Source organism: Epinephelus moara, chromosome 13 (assembly GCF_006386435.1).
Source record: "Epinephelus moara isolate mb chromosome 13, YSFRI_EMoa_1.0, whole genome shotgun sequence".
Lineage (NCBI taxonomy): Eukaryota > Metazoa > Chordata > Actinopteri > Perciformes > Serranidae > Epinephelus > Epinephelus moara.
In genome coordinates, this window is record NC_065518.1 from 26,225,511 (window position 1) to 26,246,112 (window position 20,602).

General features: G+C 41.0%; 1 protein-coding gene across 1 annotated transcript in view; it reads left to right on the plus strand.

Moving 5' to 3' along the window:
- Window positions 1-2,518: 2,518 nt before the first annotated feature.
- The window catches only part of antxr1c (ANTXR cell adhesion molecule 1c), a 52,250-nt gene continuing 34,166 nt past the window's right edge, over window positions 2,519-20,602 (plus strand). The window contains exons 1-2 of the mRNA XM_050060760.1: window positions 2,519-3,183; window positions 18,378-18,449. Of these exons, the coding sequence (XP_049916717.1) occupies window positions 3,026-3,183; window positions 18,378-18,449 (230 nt within the window). The 5' untranslated portion in view covers window positions 2,519-3,025. The remainder of the gene's footprint in view (window positions 3,184-18,377; window positions 18,450-20,602) is intronic.

Sequence of the window (20,602 nt, forward strand, 5' to 3'; positions counted from 1 at the left end):
AGACAGAGGAGCAGGGCTCTGGAAAGCGCTGGACTTTCATTTGTAAACCACAAGGATCAGAGGGGGGGGGGGTCAGCACACATCAACATGAGTTGAGACTTTAACCAGGGGCCAGAGGGTTAAACGGTATTGTGCTTGTGTGTGAAAGGGGTTGGGTGGTCTGAAGCTTTAAGCCACACAACTAGATTGACCGTGTGAAGAAGTCATGCCACTACCAACTTTTTAAGAATCTGTTTTGTGGCCTGGTTTGTGTAGAAGTGACAAGACAGCAGATTAAAGTTCAGCTCTACAAACATTTCCCAGCGAAAGAGTGGCTCTGGAGGAGGAAACCTCAGCAGGCATAGCTCAAGAACCAGCATTTTTGTTGTTGTTTGTTGGTGTAAGTATTAGCTGTAATACCAAATTTCAAATAAAAAAGGCAAACATAAACAATGGAAATAGTCTCCTGCAGATGAAGGCAATTTGAATCGTCAGCAGGAATGGCGGACCCCGCCACTATCATTAATAGTCTTGCTGAGAAAATGCTTATCATAAGGGTTTGATCTCACAAAGAGTTTAAGAATTATAACTTGATACAGATACATGGTGCATTTTCATAACACATCACAAATTGACACATTAACCCTGAGTCCATGTCACATTCCAACATATCCTCATACGTTGCCTCATATGATATCCTACGAAAATGCACACACAACTGCTCATATGATATCCTAGGAATTGGCACTCCACTAATGACGTTATGCAATTACTATAAATTTATATGCTCAGTGTAAAGTCACGTAGGTTGGGTTTAAGCAAGAAAGTTTGTTTCGTTATGTTAAGAAAAAGGAACATCATTTTTGGTCTTTTGGTTTAGGAATAGAAACATGGTGACAACATAGGCTACCTTAAAATGACTCAGAGGTCATACTGTCTCGAACACCAGTGTCCTGGGAAAAGTCCTGTGTTTTATGTCCCATCCACAACCTAACCTACCTCTTTATGAGACCGCTTCCCCTTTTTATTCTTTACTCCCATCAGCGCATGAACACAACCTTCCAAAATACGTGGGTTACACAAGAATTACTGGCTCATTACGTAGGATATATACGAAGTTTGGTGCAATTATTTGTGGTAGGAAAACATTACACAAGAACAGTATAAGCATTCAGGAATATTGTGCGAACAACAAATATAGTAAGACAACACATTCTCACTCCGACCTTGTCACATATCGATGTTTGATCATGGACTTTTCACGACCAGAATGTGAAAGGTATCCTGGGTGTGTTGAATGGTGACATTCTGGGACAATGGGTCACGTTTTGCCTGTTACGTGGATTGTCTTCTTTCGTAATACACTTCTGTTTTCACAGGAAATTTACAGTTTCCAATCTGTCTCTTTCAAAATAAACGCACTACGTCGGCACAACACCACAAATTGATGTTTTTTTTCCCCTTCAACAACTAATGTACGTGGTTGGGTTTAAGCAACAAAAACAGGTGGTTAGGTTTAGGAAAAGAGAACAGGGTTTGGCCTTATAATCTTTCGGGCCTCAAACACTGCTCTCCCAGGTGAAAGTCAGTGTTTGTTGTCCGCTGCTCAGACTTCCGCCACCTTAACTTTCGTTCTTGTCTCGCCACATGTCCCCCTGAAGACACAGAGCGCTGTTAAATTATAACGGCAACCGGCCGTGTATCATGCCGACGTTAAGGTACAACTTTTTTCGTCAGTGTCTGACGCCGCAAATCAGATTTTGACAACTTCAGAGTGAGACCGGGTTGAATGAGAGGAACTGGAAGATCAAAGGCCCTTGGCAGGTTACTCCGGCCATGCTTACAGAAAGGATGAGGATGGTTTACAAGACAAACATGCAAATAATGTGTGTAGAATTTTATACTTTGCACAGCTTGATAAATCATTTAGATTTTCATGAGATGTTGCAATAAACAAAGTAATCAGAGTACTATCAAGAAATGTGTTAGCCAGATTGCTTTTCATCTAAAAAAGATCTTTATGATGCAATCTATCCCTCCATCCTCCAAACCTTACCCCATGTTATACTGAACATCATAATTGATTAACAATGTGTGAACCACCTCCATTTGTTTGTACAAAAACAGATTTTATGTAAGTGTATGTTTGTTCTACCCTGTAAATATATTTTCCACATTACAGCCTCTGGTTTATGATGGTGTAATTACAGAGGATGTTGCTCTTCATGACTCCTGCTGCTGTAATTAACTGGTAGCTGCAGAGAAAACAAACTTGCAGTGATTAATGAGGACAAAATGCTGGGAAACTGCATAAATGCACACATTGGTTTAAAGTCGTAAGACTAATTTATGTCAATGTGCTTCAGCATTCAACAGAGACACCTCAGAATTATCATCCCATCCTGCTCTGCGCTGATTCTCCGCAAAATGCGCCAGTCTGCCACGTGAGGGAGGCGCAAAATGGTATCTTGACCCATTTTTACTCTTTCTCTCTCCTCCTCAGTTTGAAATATGAAACCTGGTCCATTTCAGCCAAGTCTGTCCCCCGGGCTCCCAGTTCCTCCAGCGCCAACACTGCTCTGCATTATCCTGCTTCATTTAGCCTTTTCAGACCTCTTTTGTCACTTTGACAGGAAACTTTTATCCATATTTTTTAGGAACCACCCAGTCCATCATTTGTAGCTCCCCTTTGACGCAGGTTTGGATTTGTTTCTGCAAAGATTGTTTTCAAAACTTTTTTTTCCGGCTCACTGCATGTGGATTCTGAAACATCCCAAACTTTCATCTTTAAGTCATCCCCACTGAGAGAAAGCATCTCTCCGGCTGGCTTTCTGACCGGGATGCGGGTGGCCATGATTGTTTACTGAGCTCAAACTAACAGAGACGTGGAAGCATCGCCTGCATCCTTTTCTTTTGTCTCGGTCGCATCTCTGCCTCTTTAATCAGATAACTGTCTCTGGGATGTAAGAAGACGCTCAAACTTTTTTTGCTTTTTTGCTTGTTATCCACAAAGGAATTAACTTTTATTTTTCCTCGAGGAGAAACTATGGCGAGACTTTTGTTGAACATGCGTCTTGTTCTGGTTTTATTCGGATTATTTTTGCTGTCTTCTCCATCCGCAAGAGCCGAGCCGGAGCAGCCGGACGAGGAGGAGGAGGAGAGTTCCTGTCAGGGCGCTTTTGACCTGTATTTTGTGCTTGATAAGTAAGTGGAAACAGCTTTGAACTGTTTTATATTCATAACGACATAATAAGTATATCATTGGGTTGCTAGCCTACAGCAGTTTCAGTGGTGAAAGACGCTAGCAAAACACCGAAAATAAGCTAACATCTGCATTTACTTTTCATGTTGCTATTAACTTTATTGCGGTGTGTTATTTTAGCCCGGTCATGCTGTTAAGTGAGGTTAAAAACAGGCAGCTTTTCCTAACATGGGCTTAAATAAAGCAAAGTTTCAGCCTTTAATGTGGTTGTTAAAAAAAGTAGATAAAGTTAGCTTTTTGAGTTAGCTTGTTAGCACCGCTGCATCTGTGCGGGCGCGTGCGTGCGCTCGCGCGATGACGCTGGAAAGGAGGCTGACTTGCGGAGTACAGTTTGCTGAATAAGCAAAAAGAGAGGTGACGAATTGGATGCAACTAGAATTATATCTCTTTCTTCTCAATTTAAAACCCCCAGCCTCCTTCTCCACTTTGTTTTCTTATTCTCCTTAAAAAGAAAAACTTAAAGAGAGGTTGTTCTTTTATTCCACTCGTGCTACAGGGACTTTTTTATGCTCTTTACTCAGTGACTGCTCACCGTGCACTCTTTCATTTCCACTCTCTGTACGCCCACATAGGAAAAATGTTGTGGTTGTGTGACATCTTAGCGCTGGACTTCAGCTGAGGAGAAAATAAAATGTCAGAGGAAAAGCAGGAGAAGCCGCTTGAGTGCCTGCTTCTCTTTCAGTACCCTTACTGTACGGTCCATACACATTCAAGTGCACTAACTTGTGTTTTCTGACATAATACCATACAGAAATCACAAATTAAAGGCTACTTGTTGAATTTTAACAGCCTTACCTCATTGTTGCATTCATTTTAGAGATGCAGATATAACCATAATTACTGTAACCAAACACACCATCATCATCAGAAGCCACTGGGGAACAATTCTGCCCCATAAGGAACTTTATTGCAGCTTAATTATATATCTTGAGTTTGCTTAACCTTGACTTAAAGCATATTGCTGTATCAGCTCTTCTCCTTCTCCTTGCATTAATGGAGCACTGCCAGGAGTGGGGAGGGGAAACAGGAAAGGACAGGAAGCAACAACATTTATGGAAAATGTGGTCTTAATTTGGAGAACAAAATGTTGCACGCAGCACCTTTAAAGGCCTGTTTTTTAGGGGGGGGTTTGTCTACGAGACGTCCCATACAGATTAACATCACTTCTGACCGTATAATATCTTAAATGACACTGGATTGATGGTTTTATCAAAAGGGCATCCAGTGGGAATCAATGTCTAGTGACAGTTTAAGTGCCTTGCTGTACCAACTGAACTTCGCAGCACCTTGGACATTATTCCTGGCTCTTGATTCCTGAGCCGAAGTGGACACAAAACATGGAACTGCATCCCAGATGTGGAGGGCTGCATTTGGCTTGTGCTTTGCGGTAAACACTGACACATGCTGCAAATAAGGAAACAGCCTCTTTGTTTTTTTCAAAGTCAGATGCTATTGTTAGCTGGTCTGCGTGCTTTGGTGCCCAATCTGGGGGTGACTAACATGGTTTAGACATGGGCTGTGGACTTCAAATGGGAGGAAGCTCATTAGAGACCTGCCTCCACCACCACGCGACTTCATCCCTCATGCTTGAGTTGGTTTTATGAGACTGAACTCTCTGCCCTTTTTGATTCACATAAAAGGCGTGAAGTGTTTGAGAAGGAGCTTCAGCAGAGGATACAGAGTACTGAAATGCTGACATCCTTCAACTATTTAAGACACAAATAACCACTTTTTGTCACTTATATTGCTTTTCCATCTGCACTTTGGCCACACCGGATCATACCCCGTTGATTTTTGGTTTCCTCTACCAGTTTAAATGCACAGAGTTGTGCCAGAGATGGACCATCTCCGAAGTTGGATCAAAGCATGCCCGCATCCCAGCTGGTTGCGGTGACATCATATGGGCTTTGACATCATTCAGGGAGTATTTGGGGTCAACATTTGTCAGTTCAGTGGTTTAGTGATATTTTTAATAGCCTCCTCCGTCATCCCATCTGCATTTTTCAAGCAATAGGCAGTAGATGCCAAGCAAAGCTGTAACAACTCCCTGAAAACCCATGATGATAAGTAGCTGACTACCAACAACTGCTGCACAGCACAATAGTAAACAATGCTAAAGAGGGTGCTGCTTTTAAACGCCATTGACTTAAGAAATGCACGTTATCAGTTAAAGACGCACCTTCAAGTGGGTAATCCTGAGCAATAATGCATGGATGAGACTTCACATTTGAGTCGGAAAACCAAGATGTTGTTAGTGATACCACTTCTAACCAGGTCAGCCATTGTTAGCAATACCAGTTGATCCACCGCATTACACAGTATTTTGCACATACAAACACTGCAGCAAAATCTCCACAGACAGAGGTTGGATAGTACTGTGTGGACGATAAATGAGACATAAATGCTAATAAACAGTATAGTACTGCAGCTTTGACCACTGTTGATGGGTAGAGCAGCCATACTTGATTTTGCAGTAAGGTTTGGTGGGGTTCCTCTGACCTTCTGAGTTGAAGATTTGACTTCAGGAGGCGTTCCAGTTGAAATTTGCGACTGGGAACTTGGACAAAACTGAATTGAGCGCTATGGTTGAGCAGAGGGGAAAACAAGGCTGACAGTTTTTATACTATGGCCACAGAGGATGTCTCTTATTAGCTATGTATCTCTCATTGAAGCTGTTTTGAAGCTGTTTTCATCAGTAATAGCTGCTGTAATATCAGCCCAGTCCCCTTGTAGGTACATTCTTACTGGTTAGTTGTGTAGCACACAATTTAAATCATCGTTAATCGCCTGTGCTGGCAGCTCCTTTCATGTAGCAAGGTGAAAAGTAAAGCTTTAACCAGCTGTTTGTTGATAATGTAGGAATAATTGACAAGACTAGCAGCTCTGTGGGACTGGACTTAGGCACAGTGGTGCTTTGAGCTAAATGCTAATGTAGGTAACAGTGCTAACATGCTGATGTTTAGCAGCTTTATTGTTTACCAAGTTCATCGTGTGTTAACATTTTAACACCTTACACAAAGTACAACTGAGGCTAAAGGGATTGTCAGTTGTCTTATTGAGATATTTCAGTCAGGATCAAAGTGGTGCACCAACCAACTGACATTGCCATCCCAACAGAGAGAACATTAGCACTGAACATTCATCATCAATAGACATGATTAGAGGTGTAGCAGATTTGTCCAACATTAACACCATGTCTGCAGATGGGGTAGGTAGTGTTAAAGTAGAAAGAAAATGTATAGACAAACTGTAAAGGTGATGCAGTTGGTTTGTTTGATTGAAAATGAGAAACACGCTTTGGGCACTGTGTTGTAGCATCGTGAGCTTCACAGTAATGAGGAAAGATAACTGCTGCGTTGGCTCATAAAGTTGACTCCAAAGGCATTTATTGCAGACTCGGGCAGATGATGTCACTGCACAGCTCAAACATGTAGGACAGTGCTGTCTGAGATGGGTGGCTGCAGTCTGAAGGGTAGAGGAAGTGGCTAATGCCTGTATGGTTGGTTGCCAGTTTGAATCTGGGACATCTGGGACTGGGTTTGGAAAATTTAGGCTTGAATGAGACACTCTATCCTTCATTGCTAAATGATCTGCGGAGGTATGTATGACATCCTAAAGGAAAGTAGAGGTGTTACAATACCCATTAGGTGTCACAGACAGCAACACAACAACCACTGACAGGATGAAAAGCTTGCAACCAAATAAATGTACAGGTTGGTTGTTCCCTCAAGTCCCAGCAGCACATAGGTGTTGAACTGTGACTTTAGCACACAGACAGTAATAACTAATAGGACACAGCTGGTGGAGTCAATGGGAGACTGCCAACACATATGATGGTTGAGTAGGAGGAAAAACAGTCTGACACATTGAACCAAACCAAGAGCCACCAAATTACAGCCTAAAAAAATTATAAATCAAGGGTGTTACATTAAAAAAAAAACTATATATGGTCCTAGAATCCTCCTTAATAGGACACACAGGGAGACCTTTCAAAGGGTTTTATGTTCTCATTAATGGTTTTTCCCTTGGTCAAATGTTCGGTGTATGTTTCCCTGGGTCAGTATGTTGAAATCACCTGCCTTCAACTGACAGCCTACTGATGATTTACTCTTTTAAGCCTATGTCTTCCTATTTGTGGGCAAGATTTCTTGAATTTAGAGATTAATATCTCCACAGTGAATGAATGGATTTTTAGCATTCACACTGCATTTGAAATGTCCATATCCCTTTGTTTTTTTGCAGTTTAAACTGCAGAACCAGCCCTTAACAGTCTTTTTTTACTCATGAGACACATTGTCAAATCAACACAAGGCTAGAAAAGGCCCATGGGAAATATAGGACCCTGGGAACAAAGGGATGACCCTGCTATAGGCGCACCCTGTCATCTGCAGTTTACGATGTCAAATATGTCCCTGTGTTGTGGTGGAAGAGACATACAACACCAATTAACTGATTTCTCCTCTAACCTAAATAAAGGCACAGAGGAACTAGACTAAAAACTCTGCAGCCATGCTACTGGCTCTGTGAGGCTGCACTCAGTCCACTATGGTGCATGGGCATTAAAAGTCATTAAATGGTCTTAAATTTGAAGTTGTGAGGCCTTAGCTGCCACAAACATTTGATCCAAATCCATTTATCCATCTTTTAATTTTGTTTTGTTAGAATCAGTTAAGCTGTTCTGCATGAAAGTCCACATTTCTCAAGCCTGTGCTGTTGTTTTACTTTATACTTGCATTTACCCGTTGGCAAAATTCACATATATTTGAACTTTTATACCTACCTTGAATAAAAACAAAGATGATTTGTCCAAAAATCTGTCTTAAATTTGGTTAAAAATGTCTGAATAGATCTTAAAAACCATTAAATTTTAGCGTCTGATATCTTTAGACACCCTGTAAAAGCTAACCGCAGCATGCTAACATGCTCACATTGACATGCTAATATGCTGATGTTTAACATGTATAATGTTTACCATTTCAGCCATCTTCAGTTAGTGTGTTAGCATGCTAACACTTGCTAACAGCACTAAAACAAAGTACAACTGAGGCTGATGGGAAAGTTTTACTGATATATGATCACAAAGCAATGGATAGCATCAAGTAAAATTCGACCTGATGATGGCGCTAGAAAAAAAATCAAAGGATCACCGAAGTTATCAGGACTCATCGACTGGAAACCATGAATGTTTGTACAAAATGTAATGGCAATTCAACTAATAGTTTTCCAGACATTAGTTCTGGCCCATGGTGATGGACCAACCAACCAAGAGATCAACATTGCAGTCCCTCAAGCAACACTAGCCTAACTCTGCTAAAAGTGTGCATACAACCAAAAACAGTCAATGGCTAATGGTAGTTTCGCACCCAGAACTCCAGAGACATGAAGCCTACATAGTGAAGGGATTTTTAGGAATCTAAGTTTTGAGGAGATTTGCTTGTCAGTCAGTTTAGCTATCAAATTCTGAAACTATAGGCCTTAAAATAGTCACTGTGGTCATTTGGATTTCTTTAAGCCCTACTGCCGTATATGTTTCAATGAGGATGTATATCTGCTGATTCAGAGCAGGCGGGCCGCAGCTTGCTGTTTTATATGGAACACAGAGCCAGACGAACGGTTTTGGGTGTGTTCATATGGGAGATAAAGGAATTCACCTTTGGGTCAAATGCTCACCTCTTAATGAAGACTGCATTTAACCATGTTGTTTATGTTGACTGGGCACAAATTAGAAGCATATATTGTACAGTATTGCTATCACTGTTGAATTTATGGATGGTTTAACAATACTAGAATTAGCCCCGTAGTAGTGTTTCATTAATTCACAGATAATGAGATCAACAGGCATGCAAACAGATACATGTATTCTTACAAGTGATCTTTCCCTCTTTCCTTTTGTGTCAGTCTCTGTCTGGTTTCTGACACTTTTCCACAGGCTCTTTCCATTTATCTTGTTTCCACCAGACTCCCATTACCGCTTCAGTCCACACTCCTCATTGCCCTACTTGATGTTACTGCAGTATTATTGTTTAAATATATAGTGATACAGTATTTTCTCAAGACTTTAGTGCTTCCATTAATAATAATCTATCTCTGGTAGCCCTGGGCCAAATCACAGTCATTTCTGTCTTGTCTTTGTTTTTCAGAACACTAATAATGGCTGCAAAGCGTTGTTGTTATTATTATTGATGTTGTCATAAGTTGGCGCAGTGGTTGGTTTTTCCGCTGACTTGCCAGGATTCAGGCAACATGACCCAACGCCCAAACTGCAGCTGCAGTCCATAAATATTTTGGATATGTCTCGCAGTGGAATACGTTCTAGCTGTGGAATGACACCCGCTCTGTGTTTTGTCATTTTCAGCGTGCAGCCTCAGTGTTTTCAGCAGGAAGACATGTCTTGTTAAATGGGATCGTGCTGTGTGAAGTGCCCCAGGAACAAAAACAAAACAATAGGTTTTAAAGGGAATGAATGCCACTCTAAAGCTTATCCAGAACACCTGGTAAAATCTGACTTAATCGACAAAAAAAAGTTCATTACAAAGTCAGAAAAAGAAAAATCTGAATCTTTTGACACACATCTCACATGCCTCTCCACCAGCTAGTTATCCAACTGTTTTTTTCCACACAATTCCTCTCGGTTTTGGAATAGACATGCAGCATTAGCTCAGCAATCACGCAGTAAAGACTTTGACTTCTGCAATGGCTGTAAAAGTAGGTTAGTGGTTTTAAACAAACAAATCCTTGTGCCCAGTCAGTTAAATTGGAGCACCATCATTGGTTGCAGGCTGGGGTGGTGTGGGTAGGCCCAGCTGGAATGGCAGACAGCCTCTTTAGTGGAGTTGGGATTTTTTTTTTCCAATTTTTTCTTCTCCGACACTTTGAACCGTGAGAAACGAAGCTGAGAGCCACTTCTGAGATTTCTGACCGATGGAGCTTTTTCCCACATGCCGTCATCCTGCTGCCCTCTGGGAGAGAAGTGCTTGCTGGGTAGTTAAAAGGGGACTTGGTTGAGAAATTAAAGAAGACTTGCTTCAGTTGTAATATCCTTTGCTGGAGTTACAGGTTTGCAGGCAGAGCAAACAATTCTCAGACTTTTCAAAATGGCCACTTTAGGGCCCTTAGCACAACATGTCTGTATGTTTTTATTTTTAAGGCACCTTGAAGCAGTATTAATTCATATGCTTTGCCACGTGGGTACAAATAAACAAATATTAGCAGTCTAAAATGCTAAACTGATGGGGACGGTCATTTGTTGCAAAGGCGTGTAATTCCAAAGCCCCAGTGGTCCAAAAATGTCCCACTGGACTGAAAGCTCATTTGTACAACAGATCTGTATCCCAAAATCAAATGGCCATTGCTCCAAAGGGCCTTTCTCGAGTGGCACTCTACCAAATAGAAGCACATGGCTAATTGTTACTGTATGCAGAACGACATAACCGGACCTCATGGCGCGTTCCAGGCAACCCGTAACCTGTGTTTTTACAACCTTCTACCCGTGAAAGTGCACTTTAACAGTAGTCAAAGCTGTAACTTACCACCCTAAACTCATACCAGATTGATGCACTCCCAGTTACGCTCTCTGACGTCACACAGTCTTCTAAACAACAATGGCAGCAATACGAAATATGTTTCCAAACACACAGATAATGTAAAATAAAAAGTATAATAGCATCTGTGACCTTATGCGCCGTTTCTCCTCTGTTTCGCTCAAATGAGCAAGGAACCGACACCTTTGGTGATAGAAGTGATCGTAAACAAACATAAACCCGGCATAGTCCGCCATGTTGGTTTGACAGTTTGGTGTGACTTGCCTGGAACGCAATGAAGTCGTGAGTCGTGACTTGAAGTGGTGACTTACGGGCTCAGAAACTTGCCTGGAATGCAGCATTAGTATGGCCAAGGCCTGGTTCGCCCTAGTCTCCCTCTGATTGGCTAGTACTCAATCAATCAATCAATCAGTCAATCAATCAATCAATCAATCAATCAATCATGTATTTGTTGCATGGAATTATACATGTTGCCTTGATTGGTTGGGTGGGTTAGATTTAGCCATGAGGAGTGGGATTGGTGAGGGTTTGGGTAAGAATATCAGGGTAGGCCAGTGAGAGGAAGATCAAGGCGGGTCATGCCTTCACCATATTAGGAAGGTCCAATGATGTCATTGTGCATAATAATTAGCCATGTGCTTCGGTTGGGAGAACCTGTGGTGTGTTTTTGGAGAATACACATTTGTTTTAAGGCTAACAGGCTGTCGGACAAATCATTTTTGGTCAAGTACAGCTCTATTATGCGGTAATGCAATGTACCTTTTAAATAAATCTTCACTTAACTGTATTATGCAATACTAATATAACACTGGCAAACATTAATTCAGACTTGGCATTCGATGTAATGAAACATCACAACAGATGTGATGCACAGCTCAAGAATGCGTCAGCTAATTGATTTACATACTGTATGGAAATTAATAGAAACCAGTGGAGGACTGGAATGTTAGAAAAATTACATCCACAGCTCTGCATCTGTTGTATTTCATGGCATCGCCAGCTGTATTTTAAAAATATCACCATAAATGTAGAGTAAGCATTAGCCTACTCGTTTTGCTATTTTGTTGTCCTTTACTTTTCTTGTTCTGTTTCTGTCTGACTGTCTAACTCCTTACCCTCATATATCTGAACTTTATGCTCCCCTCAAAACACACACACGCACGCACGCACACACAGACACAGACACAGACACACACACACACACACACACACACACACACACACTGTCTGATTCATTTTCTGCAGAGCCAGCCTTGCAAAATCATCCAGTCAGCAGAAAAAGACATTATTAAAAATGACTGAAGATGTTTGTATCCTTCAGGTCTTCTCAGTCCCCTGGGAGACATCTAGCAGAATTCCTGTCTCCTCTTGACATGGTCTGTTTAGCACCGCTGAACAGTAATGATGCGTATTACCTCCCCTTGTGCCCAGAGCGATTTGGAAACAGTAGATCACTGCCCTGAATGTTACATGTAGATATACAGATCTAGCAGCAGAGGGAATTAGTATTCAAACTAACTTAGGACAACATGACTTAGAGGTGATTATAACCTCAAACTGCAGAAAACGTCTAGCATCATCTTTGTCAGTGACAAGAGCCATGAGGATGGTAAAACAGGCGAGTGGTGCCTGGGTGGAGTTGAAGTTGATTGAGCCAGCTGCAACATCATAGCTGAATGGCTGTCGATTAAGCAAACCAAACCTCATAAACACTCCTTAATGTCATATTAATGAGGCAATTTTTACCACAGAGCGTGGATAGTTTTAAATTTTGTTCAGCATCTGGACTAAGATAAATGCAAACAGACAAGACCAACACTGGTCAGTGGTTCCATAGAAGTAAAATCAACACAAAAACACAACTGTTAGTCACTGGTAAGCTTTTTGGTATTCTGTACAGTATTTTTAGGACATGTTGTGCCCTTGTTGGAGAGTTGACAGTAGAGAGATAACAGGGGATAAGATGGAGAGAGATGCAACAATGGTCCTCAGCTAGACCTGAACCAGGAACACTGTGGCTCATGATCCATTCCTTAAAACCCCAAGGCCACATGGGCACCCCAGCTTTTTAGATGTGGTAATGCTGATCAGTGGTCCCCTGTAAAAATGAGGTAAAATGAAAATATTCAGGCTATTCTTAGGCACTGTTCGTGCATAAGTAATGCACCACAATTTTTTGTAAAACCCATGTAATCACGGTCTTCCCGATTACGTTGAAGATTAAACGTGCAGACAAAGTAAAGAGGGAGAGACTGTGTAAGGAGGCAGGTTGTGGTGGTGGATGGGTCAACCAAATATAGGACTTTCCACCAGGAAACTGGACTTTGGCACCATGTGAAACCAAGTGAACTATGATTATTTCAAGCTATGCCATCATTATATTTCTTTTCCCAAACTTAACTTATGTAACATAACATTTAATGTGTAAATTTTTGTCAAGTATGTAATATGACTACACACAACCATGTTTCTTTTCCTAAACCTAACCTTCGGACCTTTATTTTAAGTATGTAACTCTACATTATGCATGTAACATCACAAGGCCATTCATGGGGCACTAATATATAAGAAATAATATATGCCATTGTATGAGGATGCAAGGAAAACCAAATGCTACAATTTTTGCATTTAGTTCTGGTTCTGTTCCTGTTCACACTGACTTTTTACAAATACACCCAGAGGAGTAAACATGTAGTCATATCGACTAACACATAATTCATTGATTGGACAGTTAGGGCGATTGTCATCCTGCATCATCAGGACCCACATGGGGAAATCAAATTCTGACTGACAGAAGTGTAAGCAGTACTTTAATGCTTGTGGTGTGTGATAATTTTGGGCCGTATTACTGTAGGATCACTGTCACACACTTTTAAATGGACTTAATGAACTGACAAAGTACACAAAGTCAGATACAATCACAGCAGCTTTTTAATCAGGGAAAATACCCGCGCTGATGTGCATACTTGTTACCCTGGTTACCAAATGACTTGCATAAATGGCCTTATACAGATACATTTTAAGATCGCTTCCTGAATAGATTTCACGATCAGCAGATGGATTTATTGGTGGTTCAGCTATTGAAAAATTACATCTGCTATGGTGAAATCCAGTGGTTGGTTTGTTTTTGCTTTCACACCACAAATGAACCGCACCAGAGCCAGTTTGGAAGTGGACCGAGACCCACCTTTTCAAACAGTTTAGTTTCAGTTGTTTGAACCACACCTGGGTTTAACTGACAGCTTTCACACTGGTATGAATGACCAGTATTAATCTTGTTAATGGACCTGAGTTTGTTTTAACTGAACCAAACAGATTAGGTGTGAAAGCACATTTAATCAATTGTTGTCACCTTGCTTTGGTGTTTGGTGCTGTTGGAGCTTCGGGCTGTTTTGTGTGCCAGCTGTGTTGGCTGAAGCGCACTGAAGCAGCTTGGAGAGAAACTTAGCTATTAAGTTGAAGTTTTCATCGAATCATCGGCATGTTTCCTCTGGCAGACAAAGTTTGCCACAGAGCCAACAGATTTTTCACATTATCTTATTCCCAGTCATCTGAATGCACTGTAATCTCACTGATAAGGCTTTTTATCTTTCCCTTGCTCCTTTCTTCCTTATCTTCTCTTTTGTTTCTTTTTCTCTCAGTCCTCAGATGGCTTACGGCCATACACATGCTCCACATCTTGCTCAGTGGATCTGTCCAATCAAGAAAATACTGTTGCTCGGCTTTGACGATTTGCTGTGACATAACTTCAAACTGCTGTTGGGGCTTGATCACTTTGTCGGCAAATCATAACGCCCCTCACCTCTCAAAAACCTTTAATTTCTGCGTCCAAACCCCAAACCACTGAACTCGAGGGCTCAACTCAGACCATTAAAATTAGATCAAAGGATTTAGTGGGGAAAAAGACACCGCATAAAATAGTTTCTTCAAGAATCATAGAACAAAATGGCCCACTTCCTTTCCCAACGCTGTTTGGACAGGTGAGTGAAACTGCAAGCTAGGCCTCGATCCCACGACTGCAGCCACCTCAGACAATCGAATCCTTCCAAGGCAAACAAGAGCCATTGTGGTTCAGAAATAAAGATAAGCATCTGAAAACCAAATGTGGGAGTCCTCACATTCACCCTTATGTTAAGTAAATACTCAAAAATGATCCCCACACCTCTACATGACTGTTAGCTGCAGAGAGTTTTACCAGACTCTCTTATTCTTTTCCCCTCCTCTGTTGCTGTAATGGAACAATTTGCAACAGAAATTGGCGCCTGCCATTCCTTCAGGTCAGAGGCTGTGTGTGTGTGTGTGTGTGTGTGTGTGTGTGTGTGTGTGTGTGTGTGTGTGTGTGTGTGTGTGTGTGTGTGTGTGTGACTATTTCTGTTTGCGTTGCACATTTTGTTGTACATCCAAGCTAAACATCTCTCTTCCTCCACCTCAAGCTTTTTATATTTTGGGCGGATTTTGTTGAGTTTGTAAGGTCTTGTCCTCTTTCTTTGCTCCGTCAGCCTTGATGTGGGGGGACGAGTCATGTCATTAGATCAACAATAACACTGAGAAAATGCTTAGCTAAGATGATTAGTTGCCATAGCATTTGTTTCTGACTAGACAAGTAAAAACACTGAGACTTACATAATAAGTACATGTTACTGGGGATGCTTTTATTGTGTTTGGAGTCAGGGTCCAGATAATACCAGCACGGGTGGCCCAAGGGAACCCAAACCCGAACCTCTAGCTTTGGCTGAGTTGCAGTGCTCTACTGTTTTTACTCAGAAAGTTGCTTTTCTTTTCAGCAGCTTGCTGCCTTTTGAGCAATCAATGTGCTTGCTTTTCTTGGATTTTAAGTTGACGAAGTTTGAGTGTGAGCTGGCTCTTGTCTCAGCTACCGTTGCTGGTGTTGATTCTCCTTGAAATGCTTCTAGCTGCAGAGTGTTTGTTCTGGGTTTTAGATGCCAGAAAGTTCAATATCTGCAAAAATAATGGCTGATTAATAGCTCTGTCAACAACTTGTAGGTATTATATGTGAAAGTGAAAAGCTGTTTTGTTGCTTATGTAAAGGGACAGTTCTCCCCAAAATCAGAATTACATAAAGATTGTGTTGGAGTGAGTTGCAGAGTGTTGGAGATATGGGCCGTAGAGATGTCTGCCTTCTCTTGAAATAAAATGGAATGGTGCTCAGTGTGCCAAAAAGTTAACTTTTGAAAAACTCAATAGCAATGTGTCTTTGCAGAAATCATAAGCCAGTTACTTAAAATAATCCATAGACCTCGTTGTGAGCAGTTTCATGTTGGAACTATTTTCTCTCTGCACCAGTCAACTGTATCACCACACAGAAGGAAGTGCTAGCTAAAGTTAGAGCTCAGCTGAGCAGGATGCCATTCATGATGCGGTTGGCAGGTGTATTTCGGTGGAAAGAAAATAGTTCCCACATGAAACTGCTCACAACAAGGTTTGTAGATTATTTTGAGTAACCAAGTCATGATTTCTGGAAAGAGACATTGCTGTTGAGCTTTTCAAATGTATTTTTTGGTGCCTTGAGCACCACAAGCTGAGTGCCATCTAGTTCTATTATATTTTAGAGAAGGCAGACATTCGGCAACTCACACCGAAACAATCTAGGTTGATAAACAGCACTACAAGTAAGAGGAAGAATATATATTTTTGATAGTGAGGTGAACTGTCCCTTTAAAGCGGAAAATTGGGGATAAGTAGAATAAGAACATACAGTATTCATCTTACATCGTCCAGACTACCAAATAGAGCATTTAGAGCCCACTTTGGCAGGATAAAAAGCCCTGAATAACTGAGGCATGATGGGAAAGTCCCTGGTGCTCCCTGGCTGTATCTACCTCCCCAAGCCTGGCCAAATAATTACCCCTCTGCTGCCAAGCAATAACACAAAAACACCATAGGGTATAACCTCTGAGACACTCAATTGCAAGGCAAATAACATTAGTCACAATTCATTTCCATCTCAAGTTTTGGCCGCGTAGCAGGTGCTCCTTTCCAAAGCAACCCACAAGACTAAGGATCTGTCGGTTCCCGTCTCTTCAGATATCCAAATAATCAAAATACATTGAACAGAAAATAAACGTTGTTGGTAGTAATCTCATGTACTGAACAAATGTTATCTCATTAGCCCAAGGCATGAAAAGCCCATAAGCCAGAAACACTTCATTATGTTTATTATGCCTAGTGTGCTGGGAACTGATACAACTACAAGGTAAGCGAGGATAACAGTCACTGTTTAGTCTGTTTCCCATTAACTCCCTTACACACTGTTTCAAACTGACAATTTCTTGCAGTCAACTATCAAAGTACAAAAAAACAGATTAATATGTTTTGCTTTCACAGGAGTAAAGACTCCTCAGTGGACTCTGTGTAAATGGAATCTCTCTAATAAATTGAAATCCAGCTAATCCCTGTGGATAAAAATGGTGTTGATCTCCTGTCCCACACAGGGAAATAGCAACACATCAATGCTGGCCAGTCCCAGTGTGTCTAATGCCGTTACATCAGTTAGTCGGCACCTAGAATAACATTCAGTCAGCCTTGCACTGTATGCTAAGTTAAGCCTCATCCTCTAAACAGGCCTCTAGTTTGACCACAGTCAATTAGCTCATTTCCCATGTGTCATCTCTCTGGCTCCCTTGTTAGCTAACGGATGACCTGCTGACTGGTCACATCATGCCGGAAGCCTTCCTTAATGCTCCCACTTAATAAAATTGCCACAAACACACACACATACACACAGTCTGCCCAGAGGAAATGAAGGTAGCTCCATAAGGAGTTTTTATTTTTGTCCAGTTTTATAGCGGTTCCCCTGGGGAGACCTGGACCTATTTCCTCAGCCTTCAGGGCCTCAGTCAGAATATAAGAGGGTGCTAAATTACACGCCAGACCACGCTACAGACTCTTTTATCTCAACAGGCCCCTGACGTATAGTGCGGGCTAATTGTTTTAACAGGATGGTCCATGTTCTTTATGAAATTTAGGTTTAATTTCCTTCCCTCTATTGTTTAGTATCAGATAAAGGATGAATTTGCTTTCTGTTCCTAGCTAGACAGCTAAATAGCATTCTAGCTGGTATTGGCAACTATGGAATAAAAGTAATTTTCTTTTTGTTAAATTAACAAAAAACAATACTTCCTGTTATTATTTGCAACAGATTGTTAAGTTACTGTAACAAGTTGTTTTTTGGCCAGAATACATTACAGCTTGTTCGTGTTGTGGCGCTAATGATTTTACCCCTTGTCGTTTTTGGCTAACAAAGCAGTTTTTTTCTTGTTTAACTGCTCTACCATATGGAGGTAGCGTGTGTCTGATAGATGGCACAAATCTTGATGTTCTGATTGAGTTCTGGCTGAACAACTAATGTTTTAATCACATATCTATGTAAAAAATTATATTTTCCAACTGCTACAGTCATTTAATATATCTACAGTCTCGGATTAAGGGTAACTGTGCTTCACAGTTTTTATGCTAGCTGTATTTTGATTAGCATTGAACTACTTTTGCTTACTCTTGTTACGATTATGTTTTCAATCCTGTATGATTATTCATGACAGTTGAACACACCTGACTATTATTATTTTTTGTCCTAGGTCTGGCAGTGTGAAGAATCACTGGGAGGAAATCTACTACTTTGTGGAGAATTTAGCTGAGAAATTCAAAAGGTAAGAAGCACTTCATAATCAGGTATGTAAACATACATGCTAACACACAATAAACCCATCAAATATGCAGGAAAAACTTGAATTACATAGGTGAACTGTATACTATAACATTTGAAAGGTTTCACTCCCGGAATGTAGGTCTCCAGACACTTAACAGCCTTGTTGCCTTTGTACTCCACTTCCTGTAGCTCTGAGATGTAGATCACTGAAGAGAAACACACACGTTACGCAACAGTCACCCCGGTAAAGTAAAATAAAATCTGTCCCTACAGCGACAGCTCGCCATATGCTAAGTCACTCAGCATTCAGGCTGATGTTTCACTCTGTCTCTGCAGTAGCTGAGCTGATGTCAGCTCGGGTTTTACAGTCTCTTCAGACTTGGGGCAGGAACATGGTCCACACAAGTACGCAAATGACAATGCCTGGCCCAGCAGGCACTGATGTGCAACCCTGGTGGGTATACTCAACATGTGCTCTTATGCATTACATCAGTCCTCAAGAGTGCGATAAAGACATAATCAGAGCGTTTCCATGATCACACTAGTAAACAAACATGGCAGAACTCTGCACAGAAGGATTAAAAAACATAAACAATGGTATGTGTGTCTGAATGAGGAGGTGATGAAGTGTCTTGAATATGCCTTCACACATGGACATGTTTAGCTAGAGCTTCATCAAACTGATAAGCTGTGTTTGTCCAGAGCAGAAGTGAACCCAAACAGAAGGGGTCAGTTGTGTTTCATGTTAAAGCGCATCTAGCGGCAACACTTAGACTGGAGCTTGCTCTGTCGTTGCATTGTGATTTTTAGATGACACACTACCGAACGCAACAAGGCACAAAGCGTCTACACAGGCGTACCGATGTGGACCACGTTTCTGCTTATAGAGAGGGCAGAGAGGAATAGATGCTTCCAAAGGACAAAGCTGACAAAAACCACAGCATGATTATCTCTAACTGACAACACTAAACAAACAGACTTTAAAGTTTATCCAAGTGACAGAAAACACATCTTTAAATCCAGGCAACCCAGAGAAAATTGGCTGTTAAGGTTACTTGTCATCAAGGTTCATGTAATTATCTATAATCTGCATCCTTTTTTGTTTTTGTAGCACCAGCTACACTGATTACACTTGTCAGACATGCAAACCAGTGCATGTTTTGCAGTGAACATCAACATTAAACTCAAACTGCACCTTTTAACGAAACATCTGTGAGTATACCCAAGCTGTTGTGGACTGTAGGCTGTCAGTATGTTACTGAATCAGTGTCCGTTTGGACTGTGACAGAGACTGCTGGTAGATTTCACTGTAAGCTAATGGACAAAACACTCAATATCATGATCCATTGTGTACATGGTCACTTTTATATGATGTCAGATTAGTCTTACTCCTTTAGAGCGCCATCCTGTATTTTGTAACTATTTAAGCAAATGAAGGGACTGTAAATATGACTTAAATATTTGCATCCTCTCATGGCTATAATATGAACTATATTTTAATACAATACAGACTAACATGCTAAATTTCAACAGATGGCTTTCAGCTCGTGGGTGGTTTTGTTTTGTCCGTACCACTCGAAAGCCACAACAACACCTGGAGCTTTGTGGTTCAGCCATAGCAAAGAACCAACCTTCCTTTAAGTTCCTGTTTTAAACAAACATGAGGACGTTTCAAACAGTCCAAATCTGCCTTCACTTACTTTCTCTCACATTTTTTTTTCCTTCAGATAGCTGTGCATGTGTGTATGTTTACATGCATGTAATTCCTTTCTAAATATAAAATTTCACCAGTAAACAAAAATAAAAACTTTTCCCCACATCTGAGGGTCCAGTGACGTTGTTTGAGCACCAACATTTGAGTCATTGTCACGCACAGAGGGTTCAAATCCTGCACACTGGCACCAATCTGTGCATGGTGTCACTTTGTGTCTTAGCGTGTTGAGCTGCAAGAAGCATTTCATACACAGCCTGTTGGAGCGACCTCAAAGGGAGCACAGTCGTTTGTCCACGATGAGATATTTATTGTTTAAATGAAAGGACTCCTACATTGTTTGTCTGGCATGAAAGGACAGCACAAGATGGGTTGCTGCCAGTTATTTTCTGTGTCTGAGGAAAACAATATTTTGCTTTCGCAGAAATAGTGTAACACAATGT